The sequence below is a fragment of the Anoplopoma fimbria genome, chromosome 9 (genome assembly GCF_027596085.1).
Source record: "Anoplopoma fimbria isolate UVic2021 breed Golden Eagle Sablefish chromosome 9, Afim_UVic_2022, whole genome shotgun sequence".
NCBI lineage: Eukaryota > Metazoa > Chordata > Actinopteri > Perciformes > Anoplopomatidae > Anoplopoma > Anoplopoma fimbria.
The window spans coordinates 6,666,833-6,688,668 of record NC_072457.1 but is presented as its reverse complement, the minus strand read 5'-3'; the positions used below and the strand labels follow the sequence as shown (position 1 = coordinate 6,688,668).

Below are 21,836 nucleotides of genomic sequence, written 5' to 3'. Positions count from 1 at the left end.
GATAAAGCACCCTGTAACCATGGTAAGAGAAGTACAGCGTGAACATTTTGAAAAACAGATCCAAGTGGAGACCTAAAAACAGCACACTGAAGATAATGCCTGGTTGCAGTGCAGCAGATGGTCTCTCTGCTATTCAAAGCTTTTCTCTGTTGGCTTTGCTTCAAAATCATTCAATAAAACTAAATCTCATCATATTAACTTAAATGTACATAATGTATTTTTTATTAAAATATGTTACTCAGTCACTTCCCCATCACAACTATACATAGAAAGACCTTGAGGCGATCATGTACCACAGTTTGGTTTATAAAAACAAGGCTTCACAATATAAAAAAGAAACAAAAAATGCACTGCCCCAGTTCCCTTTTACAAAGAAATGAACTCCGCAAGGAGCCACATAATAGCACCGTGATGAATTACACTCCAATATACATCACATAACAGATAATTCTAACAACAAAATGACAACGACAAACAAAAAAAAAAACAACACAGCAAATTGAGGTTTCATGATATCATAGAAAAATGTGTTCTGTGGGCGAACGTTGCTGAAATACGGTGTGTTTGTATTTATGAATATGACTCACTGATGGTAAGGTTTGTAAGAATATGTATAGGAATCGAGTGCATAGATCAATAAATGTATGAACAGTCAAGCTCTTAAAAAGACACAATATGCGAGTCAGATGTGAGGATGTATGAGATGAATAAGATGAATTAAGCAGAGTGAATGAACGTCTGTATAAGAGAGTGAATGTCTAGATGAAGGAAAACACTGTTTTAGGTAAATCAACTTATAAATATGCGGCACCGGGTAAGTCTTGAATGTAGTTTTTCTCCCTGCATGTAAAAAGTGTCCATGGCTCTATTAAATTACTCCTGTTGTAATCTCTCCCCACCCCCGGCTCGGGTTAACCGTTGTAGCAGACCGGACCGACTTGGAAACCAAACTTCTGGTTCCCCTTCCCAAAATCAGGCACGGCCACGTCGATGATGGGGAGCGTGTTGGAAAGCGGAGCGTCGAATTCCAACACCGTCCTCTCTTGGCCCGAGCGCGTCTGCAGCAGAGAGACACAATCGAACAATCAAAAAAGAAATAAATGAATGTATGTGTGTGTGTGTTGACACTGGGCCGGATAAACGTGATGCTCACCTGACATCCGTCGTACAGCGCGCTGATGTAATGGGCGTTCTCGTGCGTTAGCTCCTCCCCGTCGGCGCCTCTGAAGCGCAGCGCATGCTCGTGGCTGTAGGTGGCGGTGTGCAGCCAGGCGGCGGAGTTGAGGCAGTTGTAGGTGAAGGTCTGCTTGGCTGTGGCGCTCAGCAGCTGCAGGAAGGTCAACTGGACCACGTGGACCGGAACGTCGTCCACCCCGGAGTAGGAAATCTGGTGGAGAGCAGCGGAATCACACGCGTGTAAAGTACACAGAAAGGTAGCTGTGTACATTGTAAATTGTGTACATTCAATTCTTTAACTAAAACAGATTGAGTAATGGAAAACACTGGATTACTACTATTTTTTTTAAAACACCAAAGAGGCGACATTTAGACTCGGTCAGTACTTTTTCAGGCTAAAATGATAACGAAAAAGTACATCAATTGTTGACATCATTCCAACATCATTGTTAACCAACAAAGCAGCACAATTTAGATTAAAAAGAAAAATCGGCAAAGTCATAACAATTTATTTTGAGTGGATCACAAACTGTTTTACCATATTTTTTTTTGAATTTCATCCATTAGTTTTTGAGATATTTGACTAAAAGACAAACATGTTGACCTGCTGGTGGCGCTAGAGGTAAAGCAGAGAATCACCAAAGTCAGCAGAACTCGTCTTCTAAAAATCACGAAATTTCATAGCAACACATCCAATATTTGTGGAGATATTTCAGTCTGGACAAAAGCTTGTTTGGATAAAAATGGATGTCTATGAAATATTATTTAATTTAACCTTTATATAACGAGACGCATAATTAACAAAAACTAATTATTTTTTAAATGGTAACCTGGAAATATATAAATATATTAACATTTTCAAAGGGAGCTGTAGCATAAAAGCAAACTGCACATGATTCAGTCAACCTCGCTCACTAAATACCTGTTTGGTCTAATAAAGTTAAAGGAGCTTTAATTCAGTGTGCACATACTGTCTGCTTTTTTTTTACTCCTCATTAAAAAGGGCTTTGAAGTTTCCATACTACTTTTTCAACACTTCTATAATGACGGGTCACACCAGGTTCAATGCCAATTAGCGGTTTATATCATCGCCCAATTACAATGTGATTCATCACCGGGACGGTCAGTTAATTTTGCTGTTGACCTTCGTTCCTCCGTCTCAGTTTTTCTTTATGAAAAGAAAATGAGAATGTTTCCCAAGACGGCCTTCCCTGACATTATGTAAAGATTTTATAAAGATTATAAATCCCAGAACGGACCAGCGGCTGTCAACCTCAAGGCCACAGCGGTCCTTTTGCTATAAAAACATATTTCTTATCTACTCCTGGTGGATGGGAACTTTACTGCGGCACTCCAAAACCATCACATCAACTTAAGTAAGACATCAGGCAGCAAACAGATAATATGAGTGATGAGCCGACCAGCAGTGCAGGATTTCTCATATTGACAAACAAGCCTGGGCTAATTTTCTAATGCAGTTTTTTTTTTCTGTTACAGAACAGACAGGCTTGCTTGCTGTAAAGATAAATGACCTAATAATAAAAACTGAGCAGCGTTGTGAGACACTTTGAATAATGTCAGATGTTGTAAATGCTGCTTTGAGTACCCACTTAATAAAATGCTGAGTGCCTTTCCATATCCAACAAGAGCTGCTAATTAACATTCAAACCAAAGATGTCCCACGTTTGCAGCAGGGATTTAACTATTTCACATCTGAAATCCTTCTCCATGAAGTCCTGTATGAAAACACACACTGACGTGAATGGATATCATGCAAAACCATCACACTATACCTGTTTTCCTTTCCTGAATTTACTGTACCAGGTGCCGGGCTTCTCTCCTTTCCAAGCTGCTAACTTCACCTGAATGCAAACAAACAGAAGTTCACTAAATCAACACACAGATGATGATTAAATACAGTTTAATCTCTTTCTGACAAGTCATTCAGTCTCCTGATGTGTGTGCGTGTAAACTCACCGACTGGAACTTCTTGTCGGGCTGCAGACACGTCTCTCCCTGTGCAGTGAAGTTACAAAACACCTTGAAGGAGTCTCTATGGCAACCCTGGTTGGGATCTATCCAGTACTCACCTGGAGACAGAGAGCAGAGTAAAGCAGGTCAGGGGGTTGAAAAACATCTCAAGGCTATTAAATGTCAACACCAAACTGTAATAACAGAAACAGAACACAGACAGCTGGTAAATAAAATACAGATAAAATAAGTTGTGAAAACAAATGGCGAGAGAGAGAGACCAACTGGTAAAGTACCGTTGGGGAGGTCTGGGTGGAGGAGCCACAGCTCCTTGCAGGTTCGGGCGGGGCTGTGGAACGTCCCCTGTGGGTTACGCAGATCATCCACCTCTACTTTCATAGAGGACAGAGACGCAAACACCTCCTCCATGCCTTGGCCATCCGTCTCCTTCATCACACCGTCCTGCTCCGCCTGATCCCCCTGCATCCATTCGTCCTCGCCTCTATGTATCGCCTCCTCCTCCTCCTCTTCAAGTGCAGCACCATCCACCGAGGTGTGGGTTCTCCTTCTCCGTCCACTCTCTGGCAGAGAGGAAATGTCAAAAGCCGGCTTTCCCTGAGGAGAGGAGAGGAGAGGAGAGGAGGAACATACAGGTGGTGGAAACGTTTAGGATGTAGGACAAGACATGTTTGTCTCTGTTGATTATAAGTTATGTGAGTTGTTTGGTTGGTTCATGTTCTACATTTCTCTAAGCAGAACTCACTGGTGCTCCTGGATGTCCCATAGGCCCGGTGTCTCCTCTGGGACCAATTGGACCCTAGATACACACAGAGCAAAGGGATTCATTCAGGGTGGTATGAAGTTCAAACAACACAGTACTAACAATTTAAAAAAAACAAAAAAAACAATGAGCATCACAGTTACCTGGTTTCCTTTAGAGCCCTTTGTACCAATGGCACCCTGGGGGAGAAATACAGAGTTTAAGTTAAATACACACAGATATAGATGAACAATGAACAATTTTTGCATGTAAAGATTATTTTGTTTACTCACAGATAGACCGTTGAGGCCAGGAGTGCCGGGGGAACCTTGTGGACCGACTGGACCCTGATATTAAACATGAAAGAAACCAAACTGTCAGATAAAGAACACAAGTAGATATAGAAATATATATAGAATATTGCCAGCTTTATCTTTTAATGATGGATTAACTTGCTGGGGGGCCACAAATCAAAGGCCTTCACACAGAAACCTGCAGACAGGCTGGTTGACTATCAAAGCTTTTATCAAAGTTTGTGTATTTATTTTTTAGCACCTCGTCTCCTTTTGGACCCAACAGTCCCTGGTTTCCTGGCAGTCCTCTGTCGCCCTTCTCTCCGATGTCTCCTGGTGGCCCTATCAGACCGATAAGACCGCCGTGACCCTGCACAGGTGACACAGATGAGCTCAAGGTCAAAATCAGGGGTCAAGGTTCAGAGTGAATGTTTATGGTTGTTAAGTATGGACGCACCTTGTCTCCCTTCTTGCCGTGGTCTCCCTTCAGTCCTGGTAATCCCGATGGACCCTGAGGGACGAAGATATGATGGGATTTAAATGCAAATTGAAATGAGCATTAAAAACTCTTCATTTATCACAGTGAGAGAAAACATATCTGACATACAGCTGCTCTATTGTAACAGCAAGAATGTGAATTCAGTTGACTATTAAACAACTAAACTTTTTCTTAATGTTATTTAAAACAGTCTTTGTTCTGTAGTATGTTTTTGATTTGATGAGTCATCTCACCATGGGACCTGGGGGTCCCGTCTGGCCGGGTGGTCCATTCAAGCCCTGCTCACCCTGAGAGAGAGACACACACACACACACAGAACATTTTTAACCTCCATCTTTTCAATGTTTCACTTCAACTCTTTTATTTGTTATTGTCAGACTTACTCCAGGGCCGGGGATCCCTCTCAAACCTTGAGGGCCTGGCTTGCCGGGGTGTCCCTGAGCACCTACGGGACCCGTCTTTCCTACGGGACCCTCCAAACCGGCGGCACCCTGAGACGAATGGAGAACAGGGTGACCTTCAGAAGCTGCGAGCATTCAGATGTATTTAGTTAAAGAGTTGTTTGGAAACACTCACCTTCGCTCCTTTCAGACCCGCCTTTCCACCTTTCCCTTGTTTTCCCAAATGGCCCTGAAGAGCAACAATTTAAAACATTGTAAACTCTGACAAACAGATGCATCGATGCACAAACACACACATTTGTCCTTTTATATTCTTTTAATTACTGTTTTAGAACTATTATTATGCACACACACAAACTACATTCCTGTTTACATTTCTCTTACTGACATACATTTTATATTTAACTTGCATCATTTTATGTTTAAAGTCTGGTTTCTTTTCTCCTTGAGCGATCTTCTTTTTTTATACATATTTAATTAGCATTGTTGGAGGGAGCCTGATAGTTTTTCATTGCCAAAGACTACTTCCCTGTAATGGTTGTGCATATGACAAAGAACTTGAACACACTGAGAATGCAATAAGAAAAATACCCTCAACTTCGTCCTCACAGAGGAAAGAGGGTTTAACTGTTTACTTAATCAAACAGGAAGTAGAAAAAAGACGATTCTGAGTGAACACAAAAACACACAAACCCTTCGCCCAGGAGCTCCAGATGGTCCAGGTTCTCCTGCTGCTCCTGGTGGTCCCTGAGTAATAGGAAGAGACTATTATATGGCCAGTCATTGAATTATATGATGAGTGCATCTTTCATGTTTATGAATTAAATTGTGTGATGGATGTTATGGTGTGTGATGTGGAAGATTGGAGCTCACAGATTTCCCAGGGTCTCCTGTGTCTCCTTTAGACCCGGCGAGACCATCAACACCCTGATGAGGTAAGAAAAACAGTGAGCGGATGAAAACTACACTTCTTTGACACCAGATAATATATTTGAAGATGTTTTTATGGCAACATGAAAGCTTTCATTTATGAGACATATTAGAGAAGAGTACTAGAAAGAGGCCGTTTATCGTTTGTTCAGTTTGTCCACAAATTCAAAAAGAAAACATTTCAAACATTTCTAATTTACATTAAAGAAATTTTCCTTCCATCAGGATAAAGGGTGTTTCTCTTTAAAGACTTAACACATTACCTTCAGACAACCAAAACAAATGCATATATTGTTTAATATAAATAATTATGTGTGTTGATCTTTGATTTGAATGTTTTGGATTGGCCTTTTCCATATTTCCCCCTAACATTGTTCCTTTAAACATATTTAATATGTTTTGTTCTATCACAGAAAATAGTTTTTTTAAATACGATACAAGTCAGAAATACAAAATGTTTCAGTAACATCCTTAAAAACAAGAAAAATAATGTGTTTTATCCCACAAAGTTTTATCAGCCATCACTCTGGTAATTTCACAGGATGTTCCCATAATTGAAAAATAATAATAAGAGGAACAGAAAGAGTTTTGCACTCACGTTGGGTCCGGCCTCTCCCTGCTGTCCGAGGTCCCCGGTGAGACCTGGAGGACCCTGAGAGAGAGAGTTGAGCTAGTTTAGCATTATATTGTAAAAAAGCATTAATGTGTTTTGAATCATGCACTGCTCTAAAAAGGTTGAGAGCAGAAACTACAAAAGCAGAGAGATTTTATGTCTTTTCAGGACGATAATATTACCCAAAACATTATGATACAGAAACTACATAACACCTAAATGCAGATATTACACTTTGTCTTTGGTTAATATTAACTAAACTGAAGGGGAATAGGGATTATATACCAACAAAATGTCTTAAATCAGCTTTCTTGCCTATGTTTACTTCTTCATTTAAAATATTTAGATTTTGCACTTTTTTTTATAGAAATTAATATAAAAACAAGTCCCAAATTGCATAAATTTCACTCATCAAAAGCCAAGGTGTCGGTTACTGAGATCTGCTAAACTAGTTAACTTCAACAGGAGTTCAATTGATTGTTGGATTTAACGAATTACCAAACTGAATTACCATGAAGTTCGTCAAAACAGATATTTTTCTTTAACAAATAATAGCGCGAGAATCAAGTAAATTCATTTTATTAGCTTTAGCTGAAGCTACCTCAACAGCTAGCGCTCATTTTAAAAAGGTAACTTTTTTCTACATTCCAAAGATTACCAAAGAGTTCAGTCACTAAGGTTTGCCGTTAGCTGTTTTGTAGTCAACACAAATTTTAAAAAGCTGTTTTCACTGAATGAATACATTATTTCTGGATAATACTTTAAAATAATGAAAGTCTTTTTGAATCTCTTCAATCAATATTAACCAAATATGTAGATTCTCTGTTTAGGTCTTTCTAGGACAGTGTACAGTAAAGTATGTTAGAAGAAAAAATGATATTAAAGTGCATTGTACAAAGTGTTTTGCAGAGCTTTATGTTGCATTGTGCTGTACAGTATATAACATTGCAGTACTGAAGGTATGATTGTTTCTCACAGCGTTGCCCTTGGCTCCGTCCTCCCCCGTGGTGCCTCTGGCTCCTGGAGGACCAGCTGCTCCTGAAGTGCCCGTATCTCCCTTCTCCCCCTGGTCTCCTTTTCCTCCCTAAAGTAGAGAAGGTGCAGAGCGACAATTAATAAAGCTGAGAGGAAAAAAGCAAAAGAAGCTTACAGTACAAGCTGAAGATGATTGGAGCAAGTTTGAAGACGTCTTTGAACCAGCAAATAAAACTCACCAGTCTTCCTGGAAACCCAACTGCTCCGGGGTCACCTGCCTCGCCGTCCTCCCCCTGAGAGAGAGAGAGAAATAATGTGTAAGAATTCCAGGAAGGGACTGTTTGATGGAGAAGTAACAACATCATCATACAACATGCATACAAAAGGTGTAACTGTCCATTTCTTTACCTTCTCTCCAACAACACCCGGCTGTCCTATCATCCCCAGTCGACCAGTCGGACCCTTCACAGAACAGAAGAAATCACAGTTTTTCTCCAGATTTCAAAATAAGAGCTCTATTAAATGAGGATGCATAAACATTACGGTGAGACTTACCTGTCCCCCGATAGGTCCTTGAGGACCAGAGGGGCCTTGTTGACCAGGTGGACCCTAAAACCAGGTGTGTGATGAGGAAGAAGTAATTATAATCAGTTTATTAATTTGTGCGTATGAGGGGGAAAAATGTGATTTTATAAGGGACAGATCTTTAAACAGGATATAAGCTCACCATTAGTCCAACATGTCCGCTCTCCCCCTTCTCTCCTGGGAGGCCGGGCATGCCCTTTAAAAAACACACCCAGGATTAGAGGGTTTAAGTGAAGAGAGACAATGTCACTGTGTGTATTCTGAAGACATCACCTCAATGATCCACATCCTCACCTGTAATCCTATCGGTCCTCTGGAGCCCTTGAATCCACGGAGGCCCTCATCTCCTTTGGGGCCGTACATGCCCTGCTGGCCCCGAGGGCCCCGCAGTCCATCTATACCCTGATACACAGAGAGTGAGTGTCTTTATGGCTTTTAAATGTATAATCTTTTATTCATTTCCCTAATGTGATGCAATTCCTGTTGTATCAGCTTGTTTTTGCGGGACAATACACAGTGAAGGATCTAAACAAAGTACCAACAGGTTATCATTTATGAAGTATTATTATTCCGTAGGACTGGCAGAAAGGCAAGATTGCTAAAAAGAAGTGTGATGTTTGGACTTTTTGGTTATGCTTACTAGTGTAGATTGAGGGCACTGCTTAAAGCAACATTTTGATATTTTTGGGAATACGCCTATGTGCTTTCTTGCTGAGAGAGAAAAACACAACACGAAAATGCAAACTACTTACATGCTTATATTTTGCAACAAAACTATTCACACCAGCAGCGATTTTCTTTTTCACTAAATGGTATAAATATTTGCTCAGATTCAGTTTCAGTTTATTTATTTATAGCCCAAAATCACAAATAACAAATTTGCCTCAGAGGGTTTTACAATCTGTACACATGCGACATCCTCTGTCCCGGAACCTTCACATCGGCACAGGAAAAAACACCCCTAAAAAAAAAGGAAGAAACCTCTGGGAGAGCGACAGAGGAGGGATCCTTCTCCCAGGATGGACAGAATGCAATAGATGTCATGTGTACAGAATGAACCACATAACAGTTCAGTGCTCCCACTTTTGGCCCAAATGAACTGACTTTCGACATCAAAATTTTGGCAGCGGCGGGATTCGAACCCGCGCCTCCGAGGAGACTGGAGCCTTAATCCAGCGCCTTAGACCGCTCGGCCACGCTACCTGCTCCCATATGGAGGGCCAGCCATCTGGATCCTTTTGACCCTGAGCAGCTTCTGTCAGTTTGTCTGTTTAGCCACAAATTGTAGTTTTCACACTCTGACCGAGATATAACGTTAATGTTTAAAATCAGCTTAATTGGATCCTCTGAAATAAGCAAATAAGTCTTAAAGTCCACTTTTTTTCAGATTTGGACCAAGTGGACCGAGTACATTAAGCCTATATATAATATTATTTATACATCCTTTTATCTCATCCAACAACTTGCTTTTTATTCTTTTATTTTTAATCAAAGGTGAAAGCTCCACATATTAAACAGTAAATAATTAAAGCTAATGTTATTAAAGTAAACCTCTAGAGAGGCCAGGCTGTAAAATGTTTTGCTTAACTTGCACAATGCAAAGTGAATCTACTTGCAGTAATAACGATACTGTGTAAAGTGTGAAACAAATGCTTTTCCAAAATTATAAAAAGCAAAGAGGCATGTAATTATTCATTTCACACTTCATGCATTTTGAGTTCAAGACAAATATTTAAACCAAAGTTATAACAACCAGAAAGTGAGTGTGGAAAACAGCATCTAAGTCGTTTTTTTCTAAACATAAGAAATGTTAACTTGTGGAACTTTTGGGATTCACAACAGTGCGATTTGAGGTCAATATATACAGAATACAAGAGGATATGATATACTCACTGGAAGTCCTGACTGACCGATTACACCTTGAGTTCCAGTGGGTCCTTGGGGGCCCTGTGGAGACAGAGAGAAAGAAACATCCAGACATGATCAGATCTACTCTGGTTTTGGCGTTCAGTCCTCATTGATGTTCGTCTCCAGATCCAGACTCACTCCTTCCCCTTTGTCTCCTTTGCTGCCTTTCTGCCCGGATTCTCCCTGCTCCCCCTGTGGACGAGAGAGGACACACAAAATGTGTCATCACAGTACAAACACACACTCTCTCTCTTTGGCTTTCTGCGTCACAGACACACATAGCTCACCTTATCCCCGTCGTCTCCTGGAGGTCCTGCAGGGCCCATAGCCCCCAGCATCCCCACAGTACCCTGATCTCCATCCTGACCCGCTGGTCCCACCGGACCCTTCTCTCCCTGGAACACAGACACATTCAACACGTGTTATTCTGCAATGGAGCTTAATACACACACACACAATTGATTTAAATGGATGTTAACTCATCTGCTGAAAGTATAAAAGGGCGTCAATCAGAGGCACTGAAATTGAGAAAACTTATAATAAAATAAATATTAAATATAGAAACAGAAAAATAAGGAGATGTAATTACAGGCTCGCCCTTCTCTCCCATTGGTCCAGGTCCTCCGATGGCTCCTGCCCGACCAGGCTGTCCAATGGCCCCTGCTGATCCAGGAGGGCCCCTCTCACCTGTCGATCCCTACAGAAAGAACATGTTGGTCTTGAATGTCTTTGCAATTTACCGTACTGAGGCAATAAAGGGTAAAAATGATGGCTGCATTAAAACAGCTTGACTCATAATAATGTTTTATCCTGTTTTTAATTAAAAAACTTCATAAATAAGTTGAAAAAATGTTGACTAGTTATGTGAATTTGTTTAGAGGGACTAATTAGATAATGGTGTCATTGGTTCTTGTGTTGAATACTGCACTGAAAACACACACAACTAAAGAAATATGCTTTTATGTTACAAATAAAAAACAGATTTAGAAGTCATCCAGAACAAAAACTGTATTAATACAAAAAGTTATGTACTGTAACTCACTATTGCTCCTGATGTACCAGTAGGTCCTGATCCTCCTTTAAGACCGGAGGTCCCTGAAAAGATCACAAGTTATTTGAACTATGTAGGTGAAATAATTCATAATATACATTTGTATTGAGTTTGGTGTATGTGTATTTGTGTGCGTTACCATGATTCCCGGGGCTCCTCTGCTCCCCCTGAACCCTTTCAGTCCTGGAGGTCCATTCTTCCCAGAGGTCCCCGGTAAACCTGGATCACCCTGAGACACACAAAAAAAACATTGTACAATCAAAACACAAACGCTGAATCCATGAGATGTTGTGTTTATGTGTGAGTGACTGTGTGGACTTACTTTTCCACCTTCTTTCCCAGCAGCCCCTGGTAAACCATGCTCTCCAGGTACACCTGGTGCCCCTGGGTGACCTCGGTCCCCCGTAGGACCGGATTCACCAGATTTGCCCTGAAACAGAAACAAGTCATTGGGTTAGTTGTTCAATAGAAAGTCGAAGTCCCTCCTGTTCCAGTGTCTCCAATGAGACCTTATTTTGTAAAAAAATATTATTATTTTTTTATCCCGTTTGAACTGTGCCATGAAGTACACATATGATGTTTGTCAATTTAAAGATACATTTGTAAGTCAAGGAAACCAAAGTTTGTCATAGATTTGACGTATTTTGTTTTGTGTGAAATCGATCAGTGAACCACAACGGCCGTTACCTTGTGTTGCTAGCTAGCTAGCTAACTTAACTGTAATGTAACATTATCTTCCCTGATGTGTTTTATCCAGTGACTCTTTTAATCAGCAGGGTAGCAAAAGAACGAAGGACACCCGTTGTTAATGTGAGTAAAGTTCCATCCCGGCATCATAGCTTCAGAGGGAGACGTCACTTTGGCGACTTTTGGAAACGTAGTCTTTCTGTATACATATTTTCAGTCTTATACTTCAACAGATTTAGGACAAAATTACACTTTCATGACATGCATCTTTTTCTTTTTAATTGACAAACATCATATGTGTTATTCATGGAACAATTCAAATGGGAATTGTCTCTCGCCGTTGACTATCTTATATATTTTTTCCAAAATAAGTTCCCATTGTGGTCCTCCAGAAAGGGGCGGAGCCTCTATATTACAGACATGAAGCACAAGGCAGGAGGAATATTACGTAACAGAACTAAGTTACATAGTTGAACTCACCTGTGGCCCCACAACACCTGAGGGTCCTGGAGGCCCGTTCTTCCCTTGGAATCCCTGCAGTCACAAAAGAAAATGGGTGGCAAACATAATGTGGGATGTGTGTGTGTGTGTGTGTGTGTGTGTGTGAACTCTTATGATATTTGACTTCACTCACCGGCTCTCCTCTTTGGCCTGGGTGACCTGGAAGTCCGTCTTTCCCAGCAGGACCCTACACACACACACACACACACACACACACACACACACACACACACACACACGCACACACACACACACACACACACACACACACACACACACACACACGCACACACACACACACACACACAAAGACCAAGGTGAGAAAATGTGAGCTCAGGATAAAAAGCACTTTATTCATTGAGCTGTCAAATATTCAAACATAAGTGTAGGTAATTCATAGCTGCATATGACTAGGATTTCTTTTTAGTGTCTTCTCAGTCAAAATTCTTTTTGTCAGAAAATGATTAAGTCTCCTGAAGCAGCATGAAATATTGAAACCTCTCAGCCTGCACCACAACAAAATACCACCTGCCATCCAAGCTACGATATTGAATAAATAGAAAAATCAGATAGTGTCTTAGAGGTCAAATTCTGTTCGCCAAGGTTTGGAACTTTTTGTATTTTTGATAGATTGTGTTTTCAGTGTGCAGGCTTGTAGGTGAATGTTCTTGGTCTTGTTTTATTCAAAATGTAGTATTTTATGCTTACATGATTCGTCCCAAAACAAGGGGAGAGTGGAGTTAATCTAAAGATATGACTAATGAATCGATTTTAAATGTGTGTGTGCTTCGTCACAACTCACGCCTGATCCTTTAGGTCCTGGCTCTCCATTCCTTCCTTGCGGCCCTTGAGGTCCCTAAAATAAAAACATAACCAGCCATTATAACAGGCGATCAATCAACTGGTCAATCAATTAATAACATATATAAACCGTGTTTTTCTTACCCTTTCTCCAGTAGATCCTGGGGGTCCATCATGTCCGGAGGTGCCCTATTAAAATTGGAGAGGGGAGAAGAACATGGAGCAGTGACGGATAGAAGCACAGTTAATAGTTAAAAGTGAATTCACCCGTTAACAATGACAGACAGGGTGCTGCTATTGGCTGAGAGGAGAGTCAGCTGACCTTTTCTCCTGATTTTCCTGTTGGCCCTTTTGCTCCTCTGCCACCTCGTGCGCCCTGAGGTAAAAGAAACATGTGTGAGACCAAACCAAGGACACTTATGAACTTTAACTAACCGGAGACAGAGAGTGTGGTTCAAACAGATTCTCCAGTGTATAAGGTAGTGACTCACTATACAGTTAACGTTCAGGAACTTATGATGATCAGTGAACACGGTGATGATTCAGTGAGCTGCAGCATTGTGAATTAAAGGTGACAATTCTAAAGCCTTACATCAACAGATTGTTCAAACTGTTTTAAACCTGCAATAACTGATTATTTGTAGAAACAAGCTGTAGAAACAACCACTGTCGGAAATAAACTTTGTCCACCTGCCACTGTGGCTAGTGGATTCCAAAATGTACCATCCACTCAATAGATTACCATTGCTTTTTGGGCCGGTATAGTGATGCAAATCTAGAAGCCTTTTGCGTATTTTACCAGCATTTGGCTGGTGGTTGGTGATAATTTCCACCTGAGTAAAATATCTGGCTCTCTAGCTGCTCAATGCTCCACTATGTTCACCAGATAGTCTCTGTGCCGTTTGCTGCAGGACAGGAAGTGTTCATGAAATGTGATAGTGAACCAAAACAGTAAAGTTGCAGGCAGAAAAAACAAAACAATGAGCTGAAAGGCACTAAAAAACTGGGTTTGTCCAACCTCTTTTACATTTTCATGATACAATAGCACATGATACAGTGTTACTTTAAAATGATTAGTTACAGCTGCTTTACTGTACATTTAAAGGTGCTCACATTTGTAGGTGTAGTGAAGCAGAGATGGAGTGTTTTTACCTCATAGTCTCCAAGTATGTTTATACCTAATCTAATAATTATCTAATCTGTGTATCTACTACGGTACTGGATAATACATTTAAGACACAGTAAATGTTCATTTGAATTTTACAACATACAATATCCCATGAGTCTTTAATGCATTAATAAAGCCTCATGGAAGCTGGAGTTGAGTTGAATGCTAATACAATTTTTTACAAGGTGCTAAAATTTACTGGCTAGTGCTTTAATTACAATGTAGCTCATAATATGGACAGGAGATCTGTATCAGCTCTTAAGATTAAAGGGAGCCTCTACAAGAAAACCCTTGAGTTACAAACGGACAACTAACAGATGAGAGGATATCTGGGAGACGGTGCAGGACTTTGGCTCTGTTTTCCGTCATGTGACTCACCTGGTTTTGCATTCTGGATATTTTCTAAAGAGCTCAACTTGATTTGCTTGCAGTAGAATTATTGTGGCTTGCTTTTCAAAAATATCTCACTTTCCTGTGCAATTTATTCCACACTGAACTAGGAAAATGTTTTGAGACTCAACACTCACATTCGGACCCCGCTGGCCTGCGCCTCCTGGTTGTCCAGCAGGACCCTGGGTAACACAAAAAGAGATGGAACATTAATGGGAAAAGTCTGATTTCCTGAAACAATATGATCATGAATTTAAAACCTTCTACTCACTTTCTTTCCTTTTTCTCCTACAGTTCCCAGTGAACCAGGAAATCCATCAGAGCCCTAATGCAAGAGGAAGAAGCAGATATTCACTTTGTATAAATTATATCCACTATATCTGTAACTTGTAAGATTAATGTAATCAATAATCGATTATTTTATTCATTTAATTTATCTTACCTTTGGCCCCTGTCGCCCTGGATACCCTGGCAGACCAGGAACTCCCAGTTTCCCCTGAAAAAGAGACGGAGTGACTCTTAACTCTTCTTGTACAAGTTAAAAAACATCTAATAAAAGTTTAAGAATATTTAATGATATGCTTTTATCAGTTTTGCTTTGTACCTTTTCTCCAGAAGTACCAGAAGGCCCACTGTCTCCTAGAGGACCCAGCTGTCCTTTGGGCCCCTCAGGACCATCTTCTCCTCGGCCGCCTGTGACTCCGTTATCGCCAACGTCCCCTTTTGCTCCCATCTCCCCTTTGGAACCTGGGAAACCATCCTCACCCTGCAGACAGAAAGATTTGGAGACAGAAAGATTTTCTAGTTTCACAGACAACATATAATCACAGATGTCGGTGAAAACATAGCATGCATTCTGTAGTTGATTTTTGGAGGGTATAACATGTCATTATCAGACAACCAAAACATCCTACGTGGACATCTTTTCTCTCTCCCTCACCTTTTCACCTTTGCTTCCCTTTAATCCTCTTATTCCGTCTGCCCCCTGTCAAACAGGAGAGAAAACCAAACAGGAAGTCAGCAAGAAGGCATTCAAATGATGACATTATATTACTGGCTGTTGATGACATCTTCAAGAGGAAGCAAGATTATCAAACTGCTCGCATGCTTTGCCATAAAACCTGACTTTTGGCACCATAATCTTCTTATTCTTTTGACTAGTAAAAGGCTAGGTGATGAAGTGTTGGAAAAGTAAGCTTTTTTTCTACGACTACAAAGGCGAGCATTAAGTTTATCCGATGGACAACTGTGCCATCCCTTCATCCTTTTTCATCCTCTTATCCGGTCTTCCAGCTCTTCCTGGGGCTCCCTGAGGTGTTACCAGGTCAGACGAGATACAGAAATTGTCCACCGTGTTCTGGGTCTACCCCAAGGCGTCCTCCCAGTTGGACGCACCCCGAGAAATCTCTACCGATAAGCGCCCAGGAGGCATCCACATCAGATGCCCCGACCACTTTAGCTGGCCTCTTTCGTCACTAAGGAGCAGCAGCTCAACTCCGAGCTCCCTCCGGACGTCTGAGCTCCTCACTCTGTCGATCAGGCTGAGCCCAGTGAACCTACGAAGGAAGCTCATTACGCCGCTTGTATCCACAGTCTCACGCCGGCATCACTGCTGATGCCACAGCGAACCGCTTCACCATCTCACCAACCCATAGAGCGCCACTGTGTTATTCTTTTTTCATTCATTGACTGAGGTTTCAAAAGATTTCTTCAACAATAGAGGAACATGAAATTCATCAATGGATGTTGAATCCAGAGGATCAGTAAAACATTTGCATTTCCCACCTTAACTCCTCGTTGTCCAGGGTATCCGACAGGGCCCTGCACTCCTGAAGGCCCCTACAAATGAACAGACACACATTCAAATAATAGCTCGACATATATTATTAGTATATTAGTTGTCTTGTTGAGATTTAGACGAGAGCATTGATACCACTCTTATGTCTGTCTGTTGAATATGATGCTACAGGGATTAGCCTGTGTTACCTTAGCACCAAGACTGGAAACGGGGGGGAAACAAACAAACTAAATCTACCAACAAACTCACTAATGAACATGTCATATCCTGTTTGTTCAATCCTTCTAGTTAACAGTAACACAACATGCACAGAGCAGACTTACCGGCAGTCCTTTTTCACCTGGAGTCCCTTCTCTTCCGGGGTGACCCTGATGACAAGAGGACTTGTTAATATCTGAAGTTAGGCATGCAGATGTGATGTCAAAGTAAGGATTAGGGAGAAGGGAATGCTTTGTGTAAATAAGAGTCGTACAAACACTCATGTACTTACTGAGGGCCCGTCGTTTCCAGGTAAACCCTGCATCCCTTTCTTCCCTTGAGGCCCCTAAAAAGCAAAGACCAGACGATCCATCACAACTCCTTCAGCCCCCATAAGTGAATAATCTAAATAAAAGGGTCTTACCTTCTCTCCTGGCAGACCCACTAACCCCTGAGGACCGGGGAAACCCTGTAGGATTGATGGAGCATTAGTATTTATGTGCATGCATAAATGCAGCTGAGTTAATTGTGCGAGTATCTGTTCTCTGCTCGTACCACAATGCCAGGGTTGCCTTGCTGTCCGGGCGCTCCGATGTCCCCCGGGGCTCCCTGTTACAAACAGGAAATGATGTCACGGGAGGTCATTTGTTATCAGGCTCTTCGGTCTTTACTAGTACCTATAAAATACTCACTATGTTTCCCTTTGAACCTTGAACTCCGTCAATTCCCCGGATGCCCTGTGAGGAAAGAATGTTAATACTTCTGCGTCCTTGAGTGACAGCGATGGAGCTTTTTAATAAAAACTAAAAAGACAATCGAGGTGAATCGAGGTTGTTTTAAAAGCAGACAGCGAGTTGCCAACTCTACAAAGCAAGTATTAATTCTCCTGTATTGTGTTTATTATACTGGTTGTACCCTCTATTCATAAAAAATATATTTATTTCGTGTCAGACTATCTCATGAAAATAAATAAAAAGGGTGCTTTGCCTCGTATCTTTTACAGAAATGTTCCTGAGGTCCAAATGAAACTTAAAATAATCAGCCACCGTGTTGGTTTTGATTTTACCACCTCCTTGAGGCCCTTAATGTTTAATTAACCGTCACCGAGCACAAATATATATTTAATACAAATAGAATAAGTGTTTCCTCTGTGGTGCTATCAGATTCTTACAAGTGCTAACTTGTGTTTCTACAAATGCTAATTAGAGAGAAACTGCTCGGGGGGTGTTTGCAGTTGTTGTATTTGGCAGAGAGACGGTGGGTTTTATCAGATGAGATAAGAATTACATAACACCATGTTAACAGCACCGAGAACAACAGAACGTTACCATTAGGTTTTATCTGATAGTGACACCACAGCTGGATTTATGTTGGTGGTGAGCAGTGTTGTATTTTCACTGCATTGATAAACACAGAGGTGAAACGGAGGGGTAGTTACTGGAATTGTATTCCATTCAACTTTTACTGTTGTCGAGTGTGGAGATGTATGTGTGTGTGTGTGTGTGTGTGTGTGTGTGTGTGTGTGTGTGTGTGTGTGTGTGTGTGTGTGTGTGTGTGTGTGTGTGTGTGTGTGCAGAGATGGTATGCATGATAAAGTGTAACTTTCACACTCACGGTCTGGCCTTGGGGACCAGCACGACCTCTGGGACCGTTCAGCCCTCTGGAACCCTGAAATACACATCACAGTTCATTTAATATAATTACATGTAATTGAGTAGGTGAGCCCTCGTACTTCTATCTTTGTGAGGACCAATTTGATTATTGGATCTTAAGAGGTAGAACATGTTTAGAGTGTACTTTGGCTATTCCTCACTACTTCAAAGGGTTGTTTAAGGATGCAGACTTTGTTTGAGGGTTAAGTGCATGGGTATCTATGTTTTATATTAGAAGACATGGGGTTTATTATGTTTTGTTACCATGTGTAACTTTACCCATCATGGAATAAAAATAAAGTCCTATAAATTGAAGGAATCATAGTATAATAGTTTGACATTAGGTGAAACGCACATATTTGTTTTTTAAGCTGAGAGTTAGATTTAAGATCCACACCACTCTCATGTCATTTTAGACTTTTTGTCTGAATCAGAGTGAAATTAATACTTTTGGTTTGTTTCCTATTTAGTTTGGTTTTGGTTTCACAGTGCACAGATTAAAGCCGAGACAAATACAAATTATAACTTTCTGGAGGTATAAAGGAGAAGTGCCAAAGTTCTTTCACTTTGACTCGGCACTGATCTACTGTGCGAACGAATCCCTTCTCCTCCAGTTTATCTCAAATTTCTTTGTAAATGCCACTTTCTTTTAGGACTTTATTTAGTGTATTCGGTTTGTTCTCTTCGGCCCAGATGTCAATCAAACATGTCAGACGAGTCAGTACCTGTGTTCATCTCAACAAACGCCCGCACCGGCAGCCTGTGTTCTGGATAACTTACTTGGACTAATGCCACATTAAATAAAATGGTAGCGCAATAAATAACTAATTTATTGTGTATTTTGACTGTGTGTTAACACTCACAGCATCTCCTGGTTGTCCTCTTGGTCCATTTGGACCCTCAGAGCCCTGTGTGAAAAACACAAACATTATACATCTTGTACATACACAAACACAAACCTGCATAAACATGAACACCAACAACAACAGTGGGCTCTCACCCTTTCTCCCGGCTCTCCAGAAGGTCCTATAAGGCCTGGCTTTCCCCTGTCCCCCTGACAAAACACACACACACATACACACATGGAGGTTGGCAATCAGGATTATGAGTTAACACCACTCACTAATTCAGCCAGATAACTTACATTATGTCCTTTGTTTCCAGGGAGACCTGGTAATCCATCAAACCCTCTGTCGCCTGAGGGAAAGACACAGATTAGTTCATATTTTAAGAGGACAGAGCAGTCAGTAAGTGAACAGTCAGTTCTTATTCACCTTTGCTCCGGTCTCTCCTATCATACCACGGCCCCCATCTGTACCTGCACGACCCTAAAAATCACACACACACACACACACACACACACACACACACACACACACACACACACACACACACACACACACACACACACTAGTTAGACATGTTGGATACCTCACTGTTAACAGTTTGAGCTACTGAGAAAAGACTATTTGATGACCATTCTCTGGAACCAGAACATTATAATAACAATACAGAGGATGATATTTATTGAGGAAATGACTCCAGTAAATAGTCTCACCCTTTTCCCAAGTCTTCCGCTCTGACCTAGGAGACCTGTCTGTCCCGGAGGACCCTGTGGAGGTGGGAAGAGAGAGCAGTTCAGGAGTTGCACAAAAAGGTAGTGAAGTGCAGAGCTTGTTGCCATGACAACCAGCTAACTCACCACTGGCCCCGTATCGCCACTGCTCCCCTTCAGCCCAGAGGAACCCGTTGCACCCTGGGAATTAAAACATTCGGTTGGTCAAACAGGTCTGGTGCTTCGGGATCCATTGTCTGCACGTGTTTGTGTTTGGGTCTGCATGTGTGTGTGTGTGTGTGTGTGTGTGTGTGTGTGTGTGTGTGTGTGTGTGTGTGTGTGTGTGTGTGTGTGTGTCCATGCAATGTACGAATCTACCTAATACCGGACTTGATCTGTAATTTAAAATGTATTTATTTTCATGGCTTCTGCTTTTGTTTTCATTTAACTTTGTCTGCTTTCAGGGTGTCTTCCTGAATCTACAGAACATTGTGTCTCTCTTTACAGGGTGTGTGAAACAGGTTGTTTGCAAACACCAAAATTAAAAAAGACGGACTTGTGTTTAACCTGCAAAAGAAGTGTGTTTAACTTCATTCACAATATCCAACGTGTGTGTTCTGCTGCCTTGTTATGCATTTGTCGGTCTAAACTGTAAATTGCTTTCACCGTGTTCAAGGAGCAATCTATAGAGAATATATCTATATCTATATGAAAAGAAAGTCCTTCTGACTCACCAGTGGTCCAGGTCTGCCCCTGAGGCCGAGCGGCCCTGGAGGTCCCTTCATAGCCAACTAGAAGAGGAGGAAGCAGGAGTCAGACAGCGACACAAACGCACACACACACTCACACACTACAGTGGTTCTACATCAGCTCTCTGTTTGTGTGTTAAAGACGTAACGTTAATATTTCAGAAGCTTGGGTACCTTGGTCTGTTGCAGGATGGCCTGAGCCTGCGCCTCCTGGGCAGAAACGCCAGTACCCATCTTTGGATCACCACCTGACTGGAACTGCACACACACACACACGCGCACACACACACACACACACACACACACACACACACACACACACACACACACACACACACACACACACACACACACACACACATAATTTGCTTTTAAGTCTAACTAACTCAATACTCCACCCAGTGGCCAATATGTAGCACTGCTATTCAAGTTTTGCATAAAAAGGTTCAGAGGGGTGAATTTAAAGGACAAATCTGAAAAACTTATTGTAGAAACGTGACATATGGAGGCTTCAATACGGGACACAAGAGGATTCTGAACGGTTTGATGAGTATGAAAATGATGTTCTGTCCTTCACAGTCACCAGAATTAACCCAAACAAACACCCTATTATATTTTAAAGAGATCAATAAAATGACGTCTGACCGATTTGACATAAAAAATGGAACAAACAAATATATGCAGTCCCACATTTAGGAGCTAAATTGAAGGTTTGACTGACACCTACATAGAATTCATGTTATATATGGGTTCAGGAAAGTTAAGTAAAGACCCTGAGCCGGCTCTTTTCTCAGTTACGACATTCAAACATTCCCGTTTGCCCCGGGGCTCCGTTGAGGGTTAATGGGACCAAATAACTGCCAGAGCAACATCACTGCAGCTTTAGAGGCCGCAGGCGACACAGACTTCTCTTCATGTTACCGGTATGAGCATGATGTTTCCCGGGGGGCCTGGTATCCCATCGGCTCCGTTGAGGCCTGGCCGTCCTTGCGGGCCCTGAGAGGAGACAGAGGAGGAGGACGGTTATGGAGACACGGTTACATGGTGGTGGACTCAGTCACTCACACAGCAGACAGAGGACGGTCCTCACCAGCTCCCCTGGGTCTCCTCGGGGTCCCACTAGTCCTGTGACTCCAGACGGTCCAGTCTCTCCCTGCAAACACAGAACAAACAGA

At 41.6% G+C, this 21,836-nt stretch overlaps 1 protein-coding gene and 1 non-coding gene across 2 annotated transcripts in view; both read right to left on the bottom strand.

Annotated features, from left to right (window-relative positions):
- Window positions 1-884: 884 nt before the first annotated feature.
- LOC129095345 (collagen alpha-1(XI) chain-like) overlaps window positions 885-21,836 on the bottom strand; it is a 39,984-nt gene continuing 19,032 nt past the window's right edge. The window contains exons 11-66 of the mRNA XM_054603754.1: window positions 21,752-21,814; window positions 21,583-21,657; window positions 20,836-20,919; window positions 20,647-20,703; window positions 20,060-20,113; window positions 19,916-19,969; window positions 19,633-19,685; window positions 19,502-19,556; window positions 19,358-19,411; window positions 19,221-19,265; window positions 18,320-18,373; window positions 17,398-17,442; window positions 17,261-17,314; window positions 17,130-17,174; window positions 16,998-17,051; window positions 16,831-16,875; window positions 16,495-16,548; window positions 15,650-15,694; window positions 15,314-15,475; window positions 15,152-15,205; window positions 14,981-15,034; window positions 14,847-14,891; window positions 13,474-13,527; window positions 13,296-13,340; window positions 13,153-13,206; window positions 12,484-12,537; window positions 12,330-12,383; window positions 11,485-11,592; window positions 11,303-11,391; window positions 11,154-11,208; window positions 10,701-10,808; window positions 10,399-10,506; window positions 10,250-10,303; window positions 10,097-10,150; window positions 8,498-8,605; window positions 8,346-8,399; window positions 8,174-8,227; window positions 8,027-8,080; window positions 7,858-7,911; window positions 7,620-7,727; window positions 6,629-6,682; window positions 5,974-6,027; window positions 5,794-5,847; window positions 5,276-5,329; window positions 5,083-5,190; window positions 4,933-4,986; window positions 4,658-4,711; window positions 4,463-4,570; window positions 4,201-4,254; window positions 4,072-4,107; window positions 3,911-3,964; window positions 3,444-3,762; window positions 3,154-3,266; window positions 2,970-3,038; window positions 1,154-1,387; window positions 885-1,058 (exon numbers count right to left, since the gene is read on the bottom strand). Of these exons, the coding sequence (XP_054459729.1) occupies window positions 912-1,058; window positions 1,154-1,387; window positions 2,970-3,038; window positions 3,154-3,266; window positions 3,444-3,762; window positions 3,911-3,964; window positions 4,072-4,107; window positions 4,201-4,254; window positions 4,463-4,570; window positions 4,658-4,711; window positions 4,933-4,986; window positions 5,083-5,190; window positions 5,276-5,329; window positions 5,794-5,847; window positions 5,974-6,027; window positions 6,629-6,682; window positions 7,620-7,727; window positions 7,858-7,911; window positions 8,027-8,080; window positions 8,174-8,227; window positions 8,346-8,399; window positions 8,498-8,605; window positions 10,097-10,150; window positions 10,250-10,303; window positions 10,399-10,506; window positions 10,701-10,808; window positions 11,154-11,208; window positions 11,303-11,391; window positions 11,485-11,592; window positions 12,330-12,383; window positions 12,484-12,537; window positions 13,153-13,206; window positions 13,296-13,340; window positions 13,474-13,527; window positions 14,847-14,891; window positions 14,981-15,034; window positions 15,152-15,205; window positions 15,314-15,475; window positions 15,650-15,694; window positions 16,495-16,548; window positions 16,831-16,875; window positions 16,998-17,051; window positions 17,130-17,174; window positions 17,261-17,314; window positions 17,398-17,442; window positions 18,320-18,373; window positions 19,221-19,265; window positions 19,358-19,411; window positions 19,502-19,556; window positions 19,633-19,685; window positions 19,916-19,969; window positions 20,060-20,113; window positions 20,647-20,703; window positions 20,836-20,919; window positions 21,583-21,657; window positions 21,752-21,814 (4,140 nt within the window). The 3' untranslated portion in view covers window positions 885-911. The remainder of the gene's footprint in view (window positions 1,059-1,153; window positions 1,388-2,969; window positions 3,039-3,153; window positions 3,267-3,443; window positions 3,763-3,910; window positions 3,965-4,071; window positions 4,108-4,200; window positions 4,255-4,462; window positions 4,571-4,657; window positions 4,712-4,932; window positions 4,987-5,082; window positions 5,191-5,275; window positions 5,330-5,793; window positions 5,848-5,973; window positions 6,028-6,628; window positions 6,683-7,619; window positions 7,728-7,857; window positions 7,912-8,026; window positions 8,081-8,173; window positions 8,228-8,345; window positions 8,400-8,497; window positions 8,606-10,096; window positions 10,151-10,249; window positions 10,304-10,398; window positions 10,507-10,700; window positions 10,809-11,153; window positions 11,209-11,302; window positions 11,392-11,484; window positions 11,593-12,329; window positions 12,384-12,483; window positions 12,538-13,152; window positions 13,207-13,295; window positions 13,341-13,473; window positions 13,528-14,846; window positions 14,892-14,980; window positions 15,035-15,151; window positions 15,206-15,313; window positions 15,476-15,649; window positions 15,695-16,494; window positions 16,549-16,830; window positions 16,876-16,997; window positions 17,052-17,129; window positions 17,175-17,260; window positions 17,315-17,397; window positions 17,443-18,319; window positions 18,374-19,220; window positions 19,266-19,357; window positions 19,412-19,501; window positions 19,557-19,632; window positions 19,686-19,915; window positions 19,970-20,059; window positions 20,114-20,646; window positions 20,704-20,835; window positions 20,920-21,582; window positions 21,658-21,751; window positions 21,815-21,836) is intronic.
- Window positions 9,325-9,406, bottom strand: trnal-aag (transfer RNA leucine (anticodon AAG)). Its single transcript has one exon. It is a non-coding gene; the product is annotated as a tRNA-Leu (tRNA).